This window comes from Pristiophorus japonicus, unplaced genomic scaffold (genome assembly GCF_044704955.1).
Source record: "Pristiophorus japonicus isolate sPriJap1 unplaced genomic scaffold, sPriJap1.hap1 HAP1_SCAFFOLD_224, whole genome shotgun sequence".
Lineage (NCBI taxonomy): Eukaryota > Metazoa > Chordata > Chondrichthyes > Pristiophoridae > Pristiophorus > Pristiophorus japonicus.
The window spans coordinates 381038-395104 of NW_027251951.1; the positions used below are offsets into that span (position 1 = coordinate 381038).

The 14067-nt window shown below is 49.2% G+C and overlaps 1 protein-coding gene across 1 annotated transcript in view; it reads left to right on the forward strand.

Moving 5' to 3' along the window:
• Positions 1-329: 329 nt before the first annotated feature.
• The window catches only part of LOC139245601 (DNA (cytosine-5)-methyltransferase 3-like), a gene marked incomplete at its 5' end in the record, with an annotated part of 137698 nt that continues 123960 nt past the window's right edge, over positions 330-14067 (forward strand). The window contains one exon of the mRNA XM_070871198.1: positions 330-408. Coding sequence (XP_070727299.1) covers positions 330-408 — 79 coding nt within the window. The remainder of the gene's footprint in view (positions 409-14067) is intronic.

Here is a 14067-nt window from a genome sequence, read left to right on the forward strand (position 1 = left end):
GAGCCCCCTTCGGGTAGTGAGAGTATGTAAATGAATAGCTCAACTCAAGACACTGCATTGAGAAATATTATGAAGTTGCGGTGGCCCTTCAAATGAACATATGCAATGCCACCTTCCTCATATCACCTGCTTCCGCCCCCGCTGTTAACCACTCCTCTGTTGTTTTCTACTTCCAGATGACCAGAAGCGCAGCGTCCCTCGCAGGAGGTCTCCACATCACGCCATGGTGGAGACAATGAGGGAGGGGAGGCGACTGCTCCGGCAGAGCATCACAGCCCACCAGTAGGCCCATCGGAACTAAGTTCATCTGGTGACATGCTGATTTCCCGGGGTTTGAGGAGTCGGAGGCTCCTGGTCCCGATCGTGTAGAGCAACACAGTGCCAGAGGGGAATTTTGTAGGCCAGAGGGTGAGTCGGCAAAGTTGGACTGCTCAACAACAGGCAGACATGGAACTGGACCTGGTGGAAATGTCCAAGGAAACCATAGTTATGCAGCATGAGCTTATTGTTGCATTGGGACGGATCCTAGCGAGCATCGACAAGCTCACTGAGACTGTTGTGGGGGCAGCGTCACAGGATGTCAGTGTGATTCTGGAGTCCAGCGAGGCCATCACTGCTCACACACAGAGGCTGGTGGTCTCAAACAGCGACAGTGGAGATCCATAATGTGTGGCGCGTGCCATTGATCACACCGCAGACTTGGGCGCATCGCAAGCACAAGCTTTGCTTCAGCTTGGGCAAGTGATGCATTCCATGTCTGCTTCCATACTGTCTGCATTCCCCACGGTCCAATGGGGAAATAACAGTGCTGAAGCAGGCCAGCAAGTTGTTGAGCCACATCGTGCTCCGGTTGCTAAGGCAACCGGAGCCAGTGGCTCCTCAGGAAGACAGCATTCTGGCTCCCACCACTCACTCAACAACCATGCACCATATACAGTTGAGTTGACACCTCAGCCAACTGTGACTGGTCATGCCGATGATGAGGCGCACTAGTCGGCAGCCAGGCCTTTCAAGCCAAGAGCTGGTCCATAGCATCCCCAGACGCCATCTGCATTGTCTGGCCCCCCAACACAGCAGCCCTCTAGCAGCCTTGCTGTATGCACTGAGAACTCATTGAGGAGGAGCAGCAGGCATGGGAGGGGGTTGAAGGGAAGGGGGAGTGGGAGGGGCAAGTCATGTAAAGTCATATTAAGGCCTGGCACCACTTCAGTGCCAGGAATGTCTGTACCATTGTCCACATTGTATCTAGTTGTGTGATAACAATGCACTCCTCTCCTCTGGTGTTGCTGGATAAAGAATTTTGTGGTCATTGACATTTTGTTCACAGCAGGAACCAGTTTTGTGGTAATTTACATTGGCTTTAAATATTGTATCGTTTGTTTTTTTTGGGAGGGGGGAAACATTGTTAATTTTGCATTTCTATAAAATTGCTTGCTTTACCTTTGTCATTGGTGTCTTGTGCCTCATTGCAGAATTAAGTGTAGATTAGCCAGCATGGTGGCATAAAATAGCGAATCAACGCTGCAACCCCACCTTTCCTGTTCAAGTAAACCGGTCAATGATGAGCTGCTGATGCAAGGCTCTTGCTGCGGCCACATCTCCAGCTGCCTCCGCTGTGGTTGTGGTGGATGTGCAATGAGTTCCTCGCCGGGCTCCTCTTACTTGTCCTCCTCCTCCTGAGGTGGTCCTGCAATCCCTCCTGGCAATGCCTGTCTCCACATGATGGCTAAGGTGTGTAGCATGCAGCACACGCCAATGAATTCGGAGATCTGTTGTGGGGAGTATTGATGGCTACCTCCAGAGCGGTCCTGGCATCGGAAGCGCTGCTTCAACATGCCAATTATCTGTTTAATGATGCTGCGGGTGGCTGCATGGCTGTCATTATAGCGCTGCTCGGCTTCTGTGGTGGAGTTCCGGACCCTCTGGGGAGTCATGAGCCAGGTGGCCAGGCCGTAACCTTTGTCCCCGATCAGCCAACCCTGGCCTTGTCTTTGTCGCTGAAACATTCGTGACACACTGCTCTCATGCAAGATGAAAGCATCATGTGCGCACCCTGGATAGCGGGCATTCACTGTGAGAATGTGCTGCGTGTAGGAAGTGGTATTCCTTTTGGTCTCTGAAGACCTCTGCATTATGTGATGGTGCTCACAAGGTGATGGGTGCAGTCAATGGCACATTGAACCTTGGGAAAGCCTGCAAATCGTCCAAACCCTAGAGCCATTCTGGCTGTCCGTGCTCATTGGAAACTTTATGAAGTAATTTCTGTGTGCGCACAATGCCCTTGTAACCTGGTGAATGCAGCAATGTGCAGCATGCTGAGAGATGCTCCATATGTTCCCTGCTTCTGCATGAAAGGAGCCATAGATGGCCATCACCACAGTAACTTTCACCTCGACAGGCAGCGTAGTCCTGTTGGTGCTGATAGTCTGTAGTTATGCCTGTAGGAGCTGGCATATCTCTGTCAGCACTTCTTTTCATAAATGCAGCCTTCTAATGCACTGCACATCAGAGATGTGGAGGTATGAGCGATGTTCCCTGTAAAAACATGGGGGGTGGGGGGGTAAGGCCTCCTTCCCATATGTCTGTGACCTCTTCGATTCCATGGCCCAACATGGCCAAGAACCTTTCTTCCAGCTTGAAGCCACCTGCCAATGGCAACAAGCATGATTTACTGGTAAACTAATATTGCCTCCATTGAAATCCCTCACTAACCTTGTAAGCAAAATGTCATGGCCCATAAAAGCGCACTTTTCAACTCTAGCCTCACGCAGCATTTTGTGCCATGTACAGTGGCTCAAACACCCCCACTCGGGCGTAATTACGGACCATTACCTGGTCCCGCACCTCCCATTCATGTGTGCGCTGAGGCTCTAGCAGCAGCCGATTCTGTTGGTGCTGCCTCCCCAGGCTGCTGGCTGCCTGCATGTGAACTTGTTTTAAATACTGTACAGCTGCTGTACAAACTTATCCTGGTCTACCTCCCGGTGCTGTGTCTCGGTGAGGACCGGCGCCAACACATGGGTTGGAATGTGCATGGACCTCCTGGTCATCAGCTCATAAGGGGAGTACCCTGTGCTCCTGGAGGGGCTGGCCCAGAACCCCATGAGAAGCAGAGGCAGAACCTCATCCCAGGTTTTTGGGAAATGGCCCACCTCCTTCCTCAACCGTTCCTTCAGGTTCCGGTTCATGCGCTCCACTATCCCCGATGACTAGGGGTTGTGAGCCACATGCCATTTCCCCTCTATCCCCAGGAGTTTCAGGGTGATTTGCATCACTTGACGCGTAAAGTGGCTTCCCTGGTCAGACTCCACTACCTGGGGCAGCCCCTACTTGGAGAATACCTCCTTTACCAGGATCCGAGCAGTGGCCAGGGCTGTGGCCAACCGGAAAGGGAAGGCTTCAACCCACTTTGAGAAGATGTAAATGCCATCCCTAGCTCCCCTTTTGGCTAACTCATCGGCCTTTTGGTTCCCTTCCCCTCTCGGCTCTGTTTTGGAGTGAGCTTTCACCTTGTAAATCCCTCGTGTGTCAGTAGCCTCTAAAATCTTGTGCAGCAGCCACGCTATGGCCAGGAGTCTCCCATCGACGGACTTAAAACCTCGCCTTGCCCAGATTGCCAAATATTCCATGCAGGAATTGCACGTGAACAGCGAAATTGAGCAAATGGTGTATGGAGTAGGGAACTCGTCGGGATGGGTCACCACATAGGCCACTGCTGCCAGTTCGGCGTGCTGAGCACTCATGGTGTTGGGGAACTTTATGGCCTTCTCAACCTTAGCGGTTGGGTCATATATCCCACACCCGATGAGACGGTCCCCATCGGACACGGTGCTGGACCCATCCACATGGATGTCCCGGCCCGTCGGGTGTACCCCGGCGCTGAGTTCCTCCTCCACATCCCCTACCCCTTCCACCGTGCACGTATGGGCTGTTCCTGGGTAGATCATATTAGCTGCTAACTTGGGTTTGGTCAACCCCTGCCCTCTCAGATTTGTCTTTGAGAGTAGCAGGATCCAGCAAGCAATGTGGGCACTGCTCAATGTCCCATCCTTAATCCTGCATTCCAGCAGCATCTGATGGGTTAGGAGTGTCAGCGGGGATGAACCCGTAAAAGAGCTGGGAGCGTTTTACGGCCCAATGCGTGGCTAGCAAATGCCTCTCGCAGTTGGAATATTCCCATTCGACATCGGTGAGAAGCCTGGAGGAGTCATCATCATCATCATAGGAAATCCCTTGAAGCGAGGAGGACTTGCTTCCACGTCAAAAAGGAATGTGTTCACAGGTGTTTCAATGAAGGACCTAATATTTCAGATCCCGAACTACATCTTGGAGGGTGGAAGATGCCTGTGCTTGGATTTTTTTAATGTGTGGTTGCTGTTGCACACCAGCCACCACACGGGCTTGACGGAGCGAGGTCTTGGTCCAGTGGCCAGGATTACTGAAGATGACAGGAGACCAGCTCTGCTGCACGGACCGAGCGCGCACACATATAGCAGTGTGGGATGGCTCATGCTGCCCCTGGACCCTCGCCTCTTCTGGGGCCCAGACTCACGCCTCTCCTGCGACCCGGTCACTTCCTTCTACAAACTCTTGCCGCTCCTTCGCCTCTCCTGCTGTGCCTGCCCACACTGCAATCAGTGACCTGGCTTTGCAGCTATCCCCTCCTGCAATGGTATGCCATCGCACGCTGCTCCCTCTGATGGCCCCGGCCTGCTGATGGTCTTGCAGGCCGGGACCGCACCGATTTCCAGGCCGGGCCGCCGCACCTGCTCCCTCTGATGCAGCCTTTCAATCACAGTAAGTCCTCTTCAATTCACTAACGTGGAGGAGTAGACCACGTGTCTCAGCCTGGCATGTCGCTCCTGGAGCAATACCATGCTCAAGCTGTCCCCGCTGGCCTCTACTGTTGATACTGGATTCTTTTCCCTTCAATCTGTTTCAGCAAATTCACTGACACACAAACACTTTTAGTCTTAGAAACATAAGACCTTTATTAGAGATTATCCGGCCGGGACCTGTTAGGATAAAGGGAACACTCTCGATTTGAGCCTGTCCACCCCTCTCCTGACAAGTTCCGTAACAGTACAAAAGCTCAACACTTATACATTGTTACAGCAGAACACATTTGAGTGACACTCAGTTTGTACAATCATTGGTCGACTTCCCTCATAGCATACCCAATTGCAGGCTAACAACTCTTTGACATAGGGCGGGCCCTATGGATGTGTTTACAGTTTCGGTCTACAAGCATTTCCCTATTTTACGGCTGTTTATAGCAGCCCCTCGTCTGACTCATGTCTGACTTTTGCTTTTTCGCGTAACTCGTGTTTGACCACAACTCTGAGTAACCCCTTTTTGTGCTGACATTGTAGTTATCACAGCTTGACATCTTTGGTCAGCCATTTACCCATGATTCTTTCTAAAAGCCATTCTACACAAACTATTCTTCATAAACTATTCTCCTATTGCCTCTTCTCCTTCGATACACGTTCGCTGCCTTGCTATATACATTCTCATTCCCCCCTTTTATCATTCTATGATAACCCTGGTGATTATTCCAGGAGTATCGCATTCAGCCGTTCGCATTCTTGTTTCTCATACTCCTCTTGATTCTCGAGTAAACTTTTAGTCTGTTGAACCAAATTCCGGGAGGTCGTGACTGTAAGAGTTTGCTCCAATTTCGCCATCATCACCTTACAACAGACATTAAAGCAGCTAATAATCAGACAACAAGTAACTATTATCACAACGAGAATGACTGCTCCATGCATTAAATAAGATCCCCAGGATCCTCCAAATAACCAATCCAACCAACCATCTCCTTTCTTTGGGCACTGCCTAAACTCATCCAGCTGCTTTTTCATGACATCAGTGGCTTGGGTGATATTGTATGATTCATCCGTGACATGTGTTATACATTTGTCCCCTAAAATTGTGCACACTCCTCCTTGTTGGGCCAGCTGATAATCCACGGCATAGCGGGTTTGCTGCGTATACAATCTTAGTTCAGACAGCTCTCGGTTAATGGCATCCAGTCCCTTAGACGTGCTATTTCCCAAAATGATCAATCCACAAATAAGGTAGTTCCTATTTTTGGCACTAATTACCCCTGCTGATCCCCCTACAGATAGGGCCCCGAGGAACCCGTAGCCGAGTGATGATCCTAGCGTGATAGGATCCTCCCAATCGGCACAGAATTCCTTGCTGATGGCCCGTGTTACTATCCTTCTCCGGGTATGCCCCCTTTTGGGGCATGGGACAGTGAGAGGTCCTATAGTTCCTACTGCAAAGGGACCGGGAGGGTCGGTGTTGCTGTCTGGAAGGTGCCGTTGAGGAGGAACACGAATCCTTCCTTAGCTCTATAACACTTTACGTTGGTGTTGCTAACACTCGTGAACTGCTTATACCACCAATTGCTAGGTTCCCTTGAATTTGAGCCCAATCCTACCAATTGGTAAGCATCAAACGGGTATGCCCATGTTTCTGAGCTGACATGAGTTCCGTTACACTGACCGCAGATAACTTGCCTTCCTGCGGTCACATTCAGGCATCTTTGCTCGTTACAGGTACAGGTAAACTGGCCCCTACACACTTGACAGTGCTGACGGGCACACTGCATCTGCACACAGGTGGCATTCCCGGGGACCAGGGCATATACACAACCCCACCCTTGTCCTGAGAAGCAAAGTGGGTAGCTTGCAATGTCTGAGCATACCGCTCCGTTCTTTCCTTGGGATCCTCTGCACTCAGGATTCATGGAGTCTATTAATTCCACACATCTTCCCGGTATACCCTTTCTATATTCGCCCGTTTGTCCCTCACAGGGTGCGTCCGAGGTATCCGCCGTATATAAGTCGCGGGGGGTCCACCCAGGGGTAGCCACGAACAGGGCCTCTACTGATTGGGCTAGTGGGTAACACACAGTTCGATTGCCATGCAATCGGGTATGGGTCTGATAAAATAAGTTCTCCTGTAGCCCTTCCAGTTCAGCTAGGATAGCACAAGTTAGCACAATTATACCTGCTAGCTTACACATGTTTAGATAATTTTAGACGATACTATACATTAGTTAACAATAAGATAAGGATAGCTCAGAAAACAGCTAAGTCTGCTTGTTCCTTTCTCCTGCCGTGTTCTTGGCATTTTTCTTTCTTCCTGCCCCAAGGATGTGGTTTATTCAGCTATGGAGGAGAGGAAGTCTGAAACAGAAACAAGGGTTAGGACGACGACCAGTGAGATAGGCTCATTATGAAGTAATAAGTTTACAGTGGTGCAGGTGAACCCAGGCACTTTTCCCTTCAACCTTAACTGCGGTGGGGATAGTGAGTAACACCTGAAAGGGCCCCTCCCATCGTGGCTCTAGTCCCTTTCGAATCCATTTCTTAATCAGGACATACTTCCCTGGTGCCACGAGGGACGATTCGGGTAACACTGGGAGGTCAAGGTGAGCCTCTCGAACCTGGTTGTGAGCTAGTCGCAGAGCCTGAGTCAGGGAAAGAACATAGGTGGTCATCAGTCGAGCTGGGATACCATATCTAGGAACAATTTCCCTCATTAACACCTTAACAACAGTTTGAGCCTTATTGTCCAGGGTAGGATAGGCTTCGATCCATTTACTAAACACATCTACTATTACTAACACATATTTGTAACACCGAACCCTTTGCAACTCAATGTAATCCAACTGTAAGGTCTCAAAGGGGCCTTCTGGTAGGGGCGTCTTACCCTGATCACAGGGGACTCCCTTCCTGGATTATGCTGTTGGCAAACAAGGCAACGACTACTGATGTTCTGGGCTAGCATCCGGAGTCTAGGGTGCCACCAAGTGGCCAAAAGCGTATCACTTGTTGTCCTTGCTCCACAATGAGTAGCAAAATGCATACATTCAATAACCCATAGAGCCAACTCGTCAGACATGCAAGTCTGTTCCGCGGGAGTGGTCCAGAGTTTAGAAACATTGTCATAAGTACATCCATAATCTTTCCACAACAGTTTATCTTTTTCAGGAGCGTCCTCCTGTGCTTTAATGACATCTTGGATGGTTGGCATTGGTTTTTCCGAGGCTAACTTATCCTTGGCAGGATTTTTAGTTTGACTCATCATTCTAGGCACCACCATTTGTTGTCCACAAGAGGCCTTTTTGCCTCTCTGTCAGCACAGCGGTTTCCTATGTCAACCGGAGAGTTTCCGGTAGTGTGGGCAGTGCACTTGACAATAGCAATACGTTTAGGGAGCATGAGGGCTTGCAACAAATTGGATACTAGTTGCCTATGAGATATCTCGTTTCCCTGTGAGGTCAGGAATCCCCTATTTTTCCATAACTGTCCGAAATCATGGGCTACCCCTAAGGCATACCTAGAGTCGGTATAGATATTGACTTTGAGGTCTTTGGCCAAGATACAGGCTCGGGTGAGGGCGAATAGTTCAGCTTGTTGGGCAGAACAGGCGGTTTCAAAGGCGGCCGATTGCAAGACTTGATCCTTCTGGTTTACTATGGCGTATCCTGAGATTCGTTTACCTTCTGGATTAATAGAAGAGCTCCCGTCCACATACATATTACAGTCTGGGTCTTCCATTGGTACGTCAACTAAATCTTCCCTGACCGATGAGGCCTCCTGAATTCAAGATAAACAATCATGACTGGGTTCTTCCTCATCTTGGGGTGGCTCAGTAAGAAAACAGGCCGGATTAATGGTAGTACAGTGCCGAAAGGTCATCTTAGGATTATTCAGTAGGTAGATCTCATATCTGCTTTGCCTGGCCATTGTAAGGTGTTAAGTCTGCAGTTGGCCCAGGAGGGCAGCTACGGAGTGAGAGGTGTACACAACAATATCCTGCTGGAGGGTAATGTTGGCAGCGGATTGAAGGCTATTGTAGATGGCGGTTAATATTTGAGTACATACAGGGTGCCCCAAGGCAACGGGGTCTATTTTGGAAGAGTAGTAGGCAACAGGCCTATGCTTATCCCCGTGTTTCTGAGTTAAGACAGCGGTAGCACAGTCTTTCAAGATTGTACAATACAGTTGAAAGGGCCGGTCATAGAGGGGCCGGCCCAAAGCCGGAGCTTGCAGCAGAGCTGTTTTTAGTTCCTTAAAGGCTTGGATGTCTGCAGTTTTTACTTCAAAGCTGCCTTCCTTATTTGTATACGGGGTGAGGTGCTTAGTCATCAGGGCAACATTAGGGATCCAGGATCTACAGTAATTGATCATCCCCAACCACTGTCGCATCTGTTTAGCCGTGCTAGGGACTGGAAACTGGCAAATTGGTTCGTCATCTGGGGAGGTTCTCTGTACAATCAAGCTACGTAATCGGGGGACGGTTGGCCAAAGGGGTTGTTCTGGGAGAAGTTAGTGTAAGATCCCCGTGCTCTCCCCCCTTGCCCCCCTCCTCTTCCTCCTCTTCCTCTTTCGTGCCGACGGGAGGGACACTCTCTACTCCAATGTCCTTCTTGCCCACATTTAAAGCATCCATCTCGTCTTTCCCAGCCCCGACCTCTTCCCATACCAGGCCGGGGACAGTAGGGCGGTCCGTAATTAGCAGGGCCCGGGCCATTTGGGTGTTTGGTATAACCATATCCCTGTTTATCCACCCAACCCTGCACGCAATACTGCGGTTCCATCTAGTATTCCCTTGCGTCAGGTTTTGGTCCTTCCACCCGAGGCGGCTCTTCCTTTCTAGTCACGTATTCAGTCTTGACCCGGGTTGGGGGCGCACCTCCCCCCTCTCCTTTCTTTTCCTGCCAATAATATTTAACTGCCCTTTCCATCTGGGCTTTACTGTTATCTGCCCAATTCATATTATTTGTCCGGATAGCGTGAGCAATCGAATAGGGCAGACACTGAAGTAGGATAGCGCAGAATTGAGGTGAATTATCCCCTGCCCTGAAGGCATTATCTCCTGATTGACCTCCGTATATTTCAATAAATCTTTCCATGAATTCGTCGGCAGTTTCTTCTCGTTTGGGTTTAGTTTCTAACACTGCTGCCATACTGATGGGCTTCTGAAGGGTCTTGCTGAGAGCATTAAAGATAGCGTCTAGGCGATCCTGGGCATTATTAGGATGGGCAGTCACTAACTCATCATGGGTGGCTCGCCTCAAATTTTCTAAGAACCGGACATGTTCAGTCGGGCTCAGGGTCTGCTGCACTAAGGACCACAAGTCTCTTGATTCCGCATTATAAACTCCAATGGTGAGTCGGAGGCGATCTATAAACTTGACAGGTTCTCTCTTTCGATCTGGTATTGTAGCCAGGATAGCCATAATCTCATTCGGCTTCCATGGCACATATACATCTATGGTGGGGTGATCCGCAGCCTGTGCTGCATCCGGATTAGGCATGGGTCGAACTGGGAACTGCCTAGTTCCTACCTTAGTTTTCTGGATGGAAGTATTATTTCCTGAGGCCGTTTCTCTATCCGAAGAACACTCCGAGCCTGTAGAACTAATGCTGGAGCTTCGGCTATGACGAGTGGGTCGTTGCTGATGGCCCCGAGGTTCAGACTGAGAGCGGGACTGATGAGAGTGCCCTCGTCGCCTCTCCGGACTAGGGGTCGCTGTTTTCTGAATGGTCAGGCTACGTCTTCTAGTCTTAGATCTGGTCCTACCGGCTACAGGGTCTGTGAACTGAGGACTTGAGTCATGGTAGGAGTCACTATCTGAAGAGGAAGAGTCCGTCTGGGCTTTTTGGTTCATTGGTGTGGGGTTAAGGCTATCGTCACCTCCTACCGCCGGAGTGTAGGGTGGAGGTTGGCGGGAAGGGGACTGTGGTGAGGGGCCCGGGGCTACGGGAGGCACTGTTGGGGTTGGGCGCCGAGTCAGTGACCATTCATCAAATTCATCATCCTCGGTCAACGCAAAGTCAACCATTCGACTACGTAGTCTATCGGTACTCTTCTCAGAGGTCCCAGGGGAACTCTTAGTACGTTTCTCGTGCGCGCACTCTTTCTTTAAGACGTCCACAGTTTTAACATGTCCTCCTTCAGTCAAGGACAGCCCTAATTTAGTGGCGTTTTCCTGCCAGCTTGACAGAAGGGACTCATCTTTCAGCTTTTGACAGTACTGTCTCCATTTGGCTATTAAATCCTTATCCCTTTTTCCTCTCCCCTTTTTCCAAATTATTCCCTGTGCTTGTTTTACTACTTCCAAGCTTTTGGTGCCACCTAATGGCCATTGATCATCTCCTAATAATTTATTCAAAGTTCCAGATAACAGTCTAAATTGCCCAGCTCTTTCAGGGAATTCTTCACATAACTTCTGTAGCGGACTACCCGCATCCATAGTTTTATCGACCTGATTACCCATCCTCGTGTCGCCCCGCATCGGATCGGGGTCCTAATTAATCCGAATCGTCCCCACGCCGCCCCGTGGTAGTCTCAGTTTAGCTTACCCAGAGCCTAGGTGGACCAAGTGATAAACAAGATCGACACTGTACCTGGCATAAGTACAATTTCAAATTTACACACTCCCACATCGCCCCGAGGCTTAATTCCCTGACCTCCGTGTTCCATTACACGGTTCGCGCGATTCTCGATCTCTCCGTGTAGCCGCACGGTTTCCCTATTTTAGCTTGCTCTAGTTTCCCGATTTAAATCCAATCAGTGCCTTGCCGGGCCAAGTGATATACAAGGTCGACATCACACCTGACTTGGACACTTATTTCCTAAGTTTAGAAAGTGTTCGCCAGATTGATCTGGATCTCGTTCAGACACCACCTGAGAACCAGCGAGTGGCTAAACTTTCCTCAGACTTTTGAAACCGGAGGAAACTGGAGCAGCATTGAAATTATACTTACTCCAGTGGCCATTTTCCTCTCGTCTCGTCCAAGGCTAGTCTAGCTCTTAATTTGCAAGTTTTCAGCAGTCGTCCGTTGAGATCCCACTTCTGACACCAAATGTTGATACTGGATTCTTTTCCCTTCAATCTGTTTCAGCAAATTCACTGACACACAAACACTTTTAGTCTTAGAAACATAAGACCTTTATTAGAGATTATCCAGCCGGGACCTGTTAGGATAAAGGGAACACTCTCAATTTGAGCCTGTCCACCCCTCTCCTGACAAGTTCCGTAACAGTACAAAAGCTCAACACTTATACATTGTTACAGCAGAACACATTTGAGTGACACTCAGTTTGTACAATCATTGGTCGACTTCCCTCATAGCATACCCAATTGCAGGCTAACAACTCTTTGACATAGGGCGGGCCCTATGGATGTGTTTACAGTTTCGGTCTACAAGCATTTCCCTATTTTACGGCTGTTTATAGCAGCCCCTTGTCTGACTCATGTCTGACTTTTGCTTTTCGCGTAACTCGTGTTTGACCACAACTCTGAGTAACCCCTTTTTGTGCTGACATTGTAGTTATCACAGCTTGACATCTTTGGTCAGCCATTTACCCATGATTCTTTCTAAAAGCCATTCTACACAAACTATTCTTCATAAACTATTCTCCTATTGCCTCTTCTCCTTCGATACACGTTCGCTGCCTTGCTATATACATTCTCATTCCCCCCTTTTATCATTCTATGAAAACCCTGGTGATAATTCCAGGAGTATCGCATTCAGCCGTTCGCATTCTTGTTTCTCATACTCCTCTTGATTCTCGAGTAAACTTTTAGTCTGTTGAACCAAATTCCGGGAGGTCGTGACTGTAAGAGTTTGCTCCAATTTCGCCATCATCACCTTACAACAGACATTAAAGCAGCCAATAATCAGACAACAAGTAACTATTATCACAACGAGAATGACTGCTCCATGCATTAAATAAGATCCCCAGGATCCTCCAAATAACCAATCCAACCAACCATCTCCTTTCTTTGGGCACTGCCTAAACTCATCCAGCTGCTTTTTTATGGCATCAATGGCTTGGGTGATATTGTATGATTCATCCGTGACATGTGTTATACAATTTGTCCCCTAAAATTGTGCACACTCCTCCTTGTTGGGCCAGCTGATAATCCACGGCATAGCGGGTTTGCTGCGTATACAATCTTAGTTCAGACAGCTCTCGGTTAATGGCATCCAGTCCCTTAGACGTGCTATTTCCCAAAATGATCAATCCACAAATAAGGTAGTTCCTATTTTTGGCACTAATTACCCCTGCTGATCCCCCTACAGATAGGGCCCCGAGGAACCCGTAGCCGAGTGATGATCCTAGCGTGATAGGATCCTCCCAATCGGCACAGAATTCCTTGCTGATGGCCCGTGTTACTATCCTTCTCCGGATATGCCCCCTTTTGGGGCATGGGACAGTGAGTGGTCCTATAGTTCCTACTGCAAAGGGAGCGGGAGGGTCGGTGTTGCTGTCTGGAAGGTGCCGTTGAGGAGGAACACGAATCCTTCCTTAGCTCTATAACACTTTACGTTGGTGTTGCTAACACTCGTGAACTGCTTATACCACCAATTGCTAGGTTCCCTTGAATTTGAGCCCGATCCTACCAATTGGTAAGCATCAAACGGGTATGCCCATGTTTCTGAGCTGACATGAGTTCCGTTACACTGACCGCAGATAACTTGCCTTCCTGCGGTCACATTCAGGCATCTTTGCTCGTTACAGGTACAGGTAAACTGGCCCCTACGCACTTGACAGTGCTGACGGGCACACTGCGTCTGCACACAGGTGGCGTTCCCGGGGACCAGGGCATATACACAACCCCACCCTGAGAAGCAAAGTGGGTAGCTTGCAATGTCTGAGCATACCGCTCCGTTCTTTCCTTGGGATCCTCTGCACTCAGGATTCATGGAGTCTATTAATTCCACACATCTTCCCGGTATACCCTTTCTATATTCGCCCGTTTGTCCCTCACAGGGTGCGTCCGAGGTATCCGCCGTATATAAGTCGCGGGGGGTCCACCCAGGGGTAGCCACGAATAGGGCCTCTACTGATTGGGCTAGTGGGTAACACACAGTTCGATTGCCATGCAATCGGGTATGGGTCTGATAAAATAAGTTCTCCTGTAGCCCTTCCAGTTCAGCTAGGATAGCACAAGTTAGCACAATTATACCTGCTAGCTTACACATGTTTAGATAATTTTAGACGATACTATACATTAGTTAACAATAAGATAAG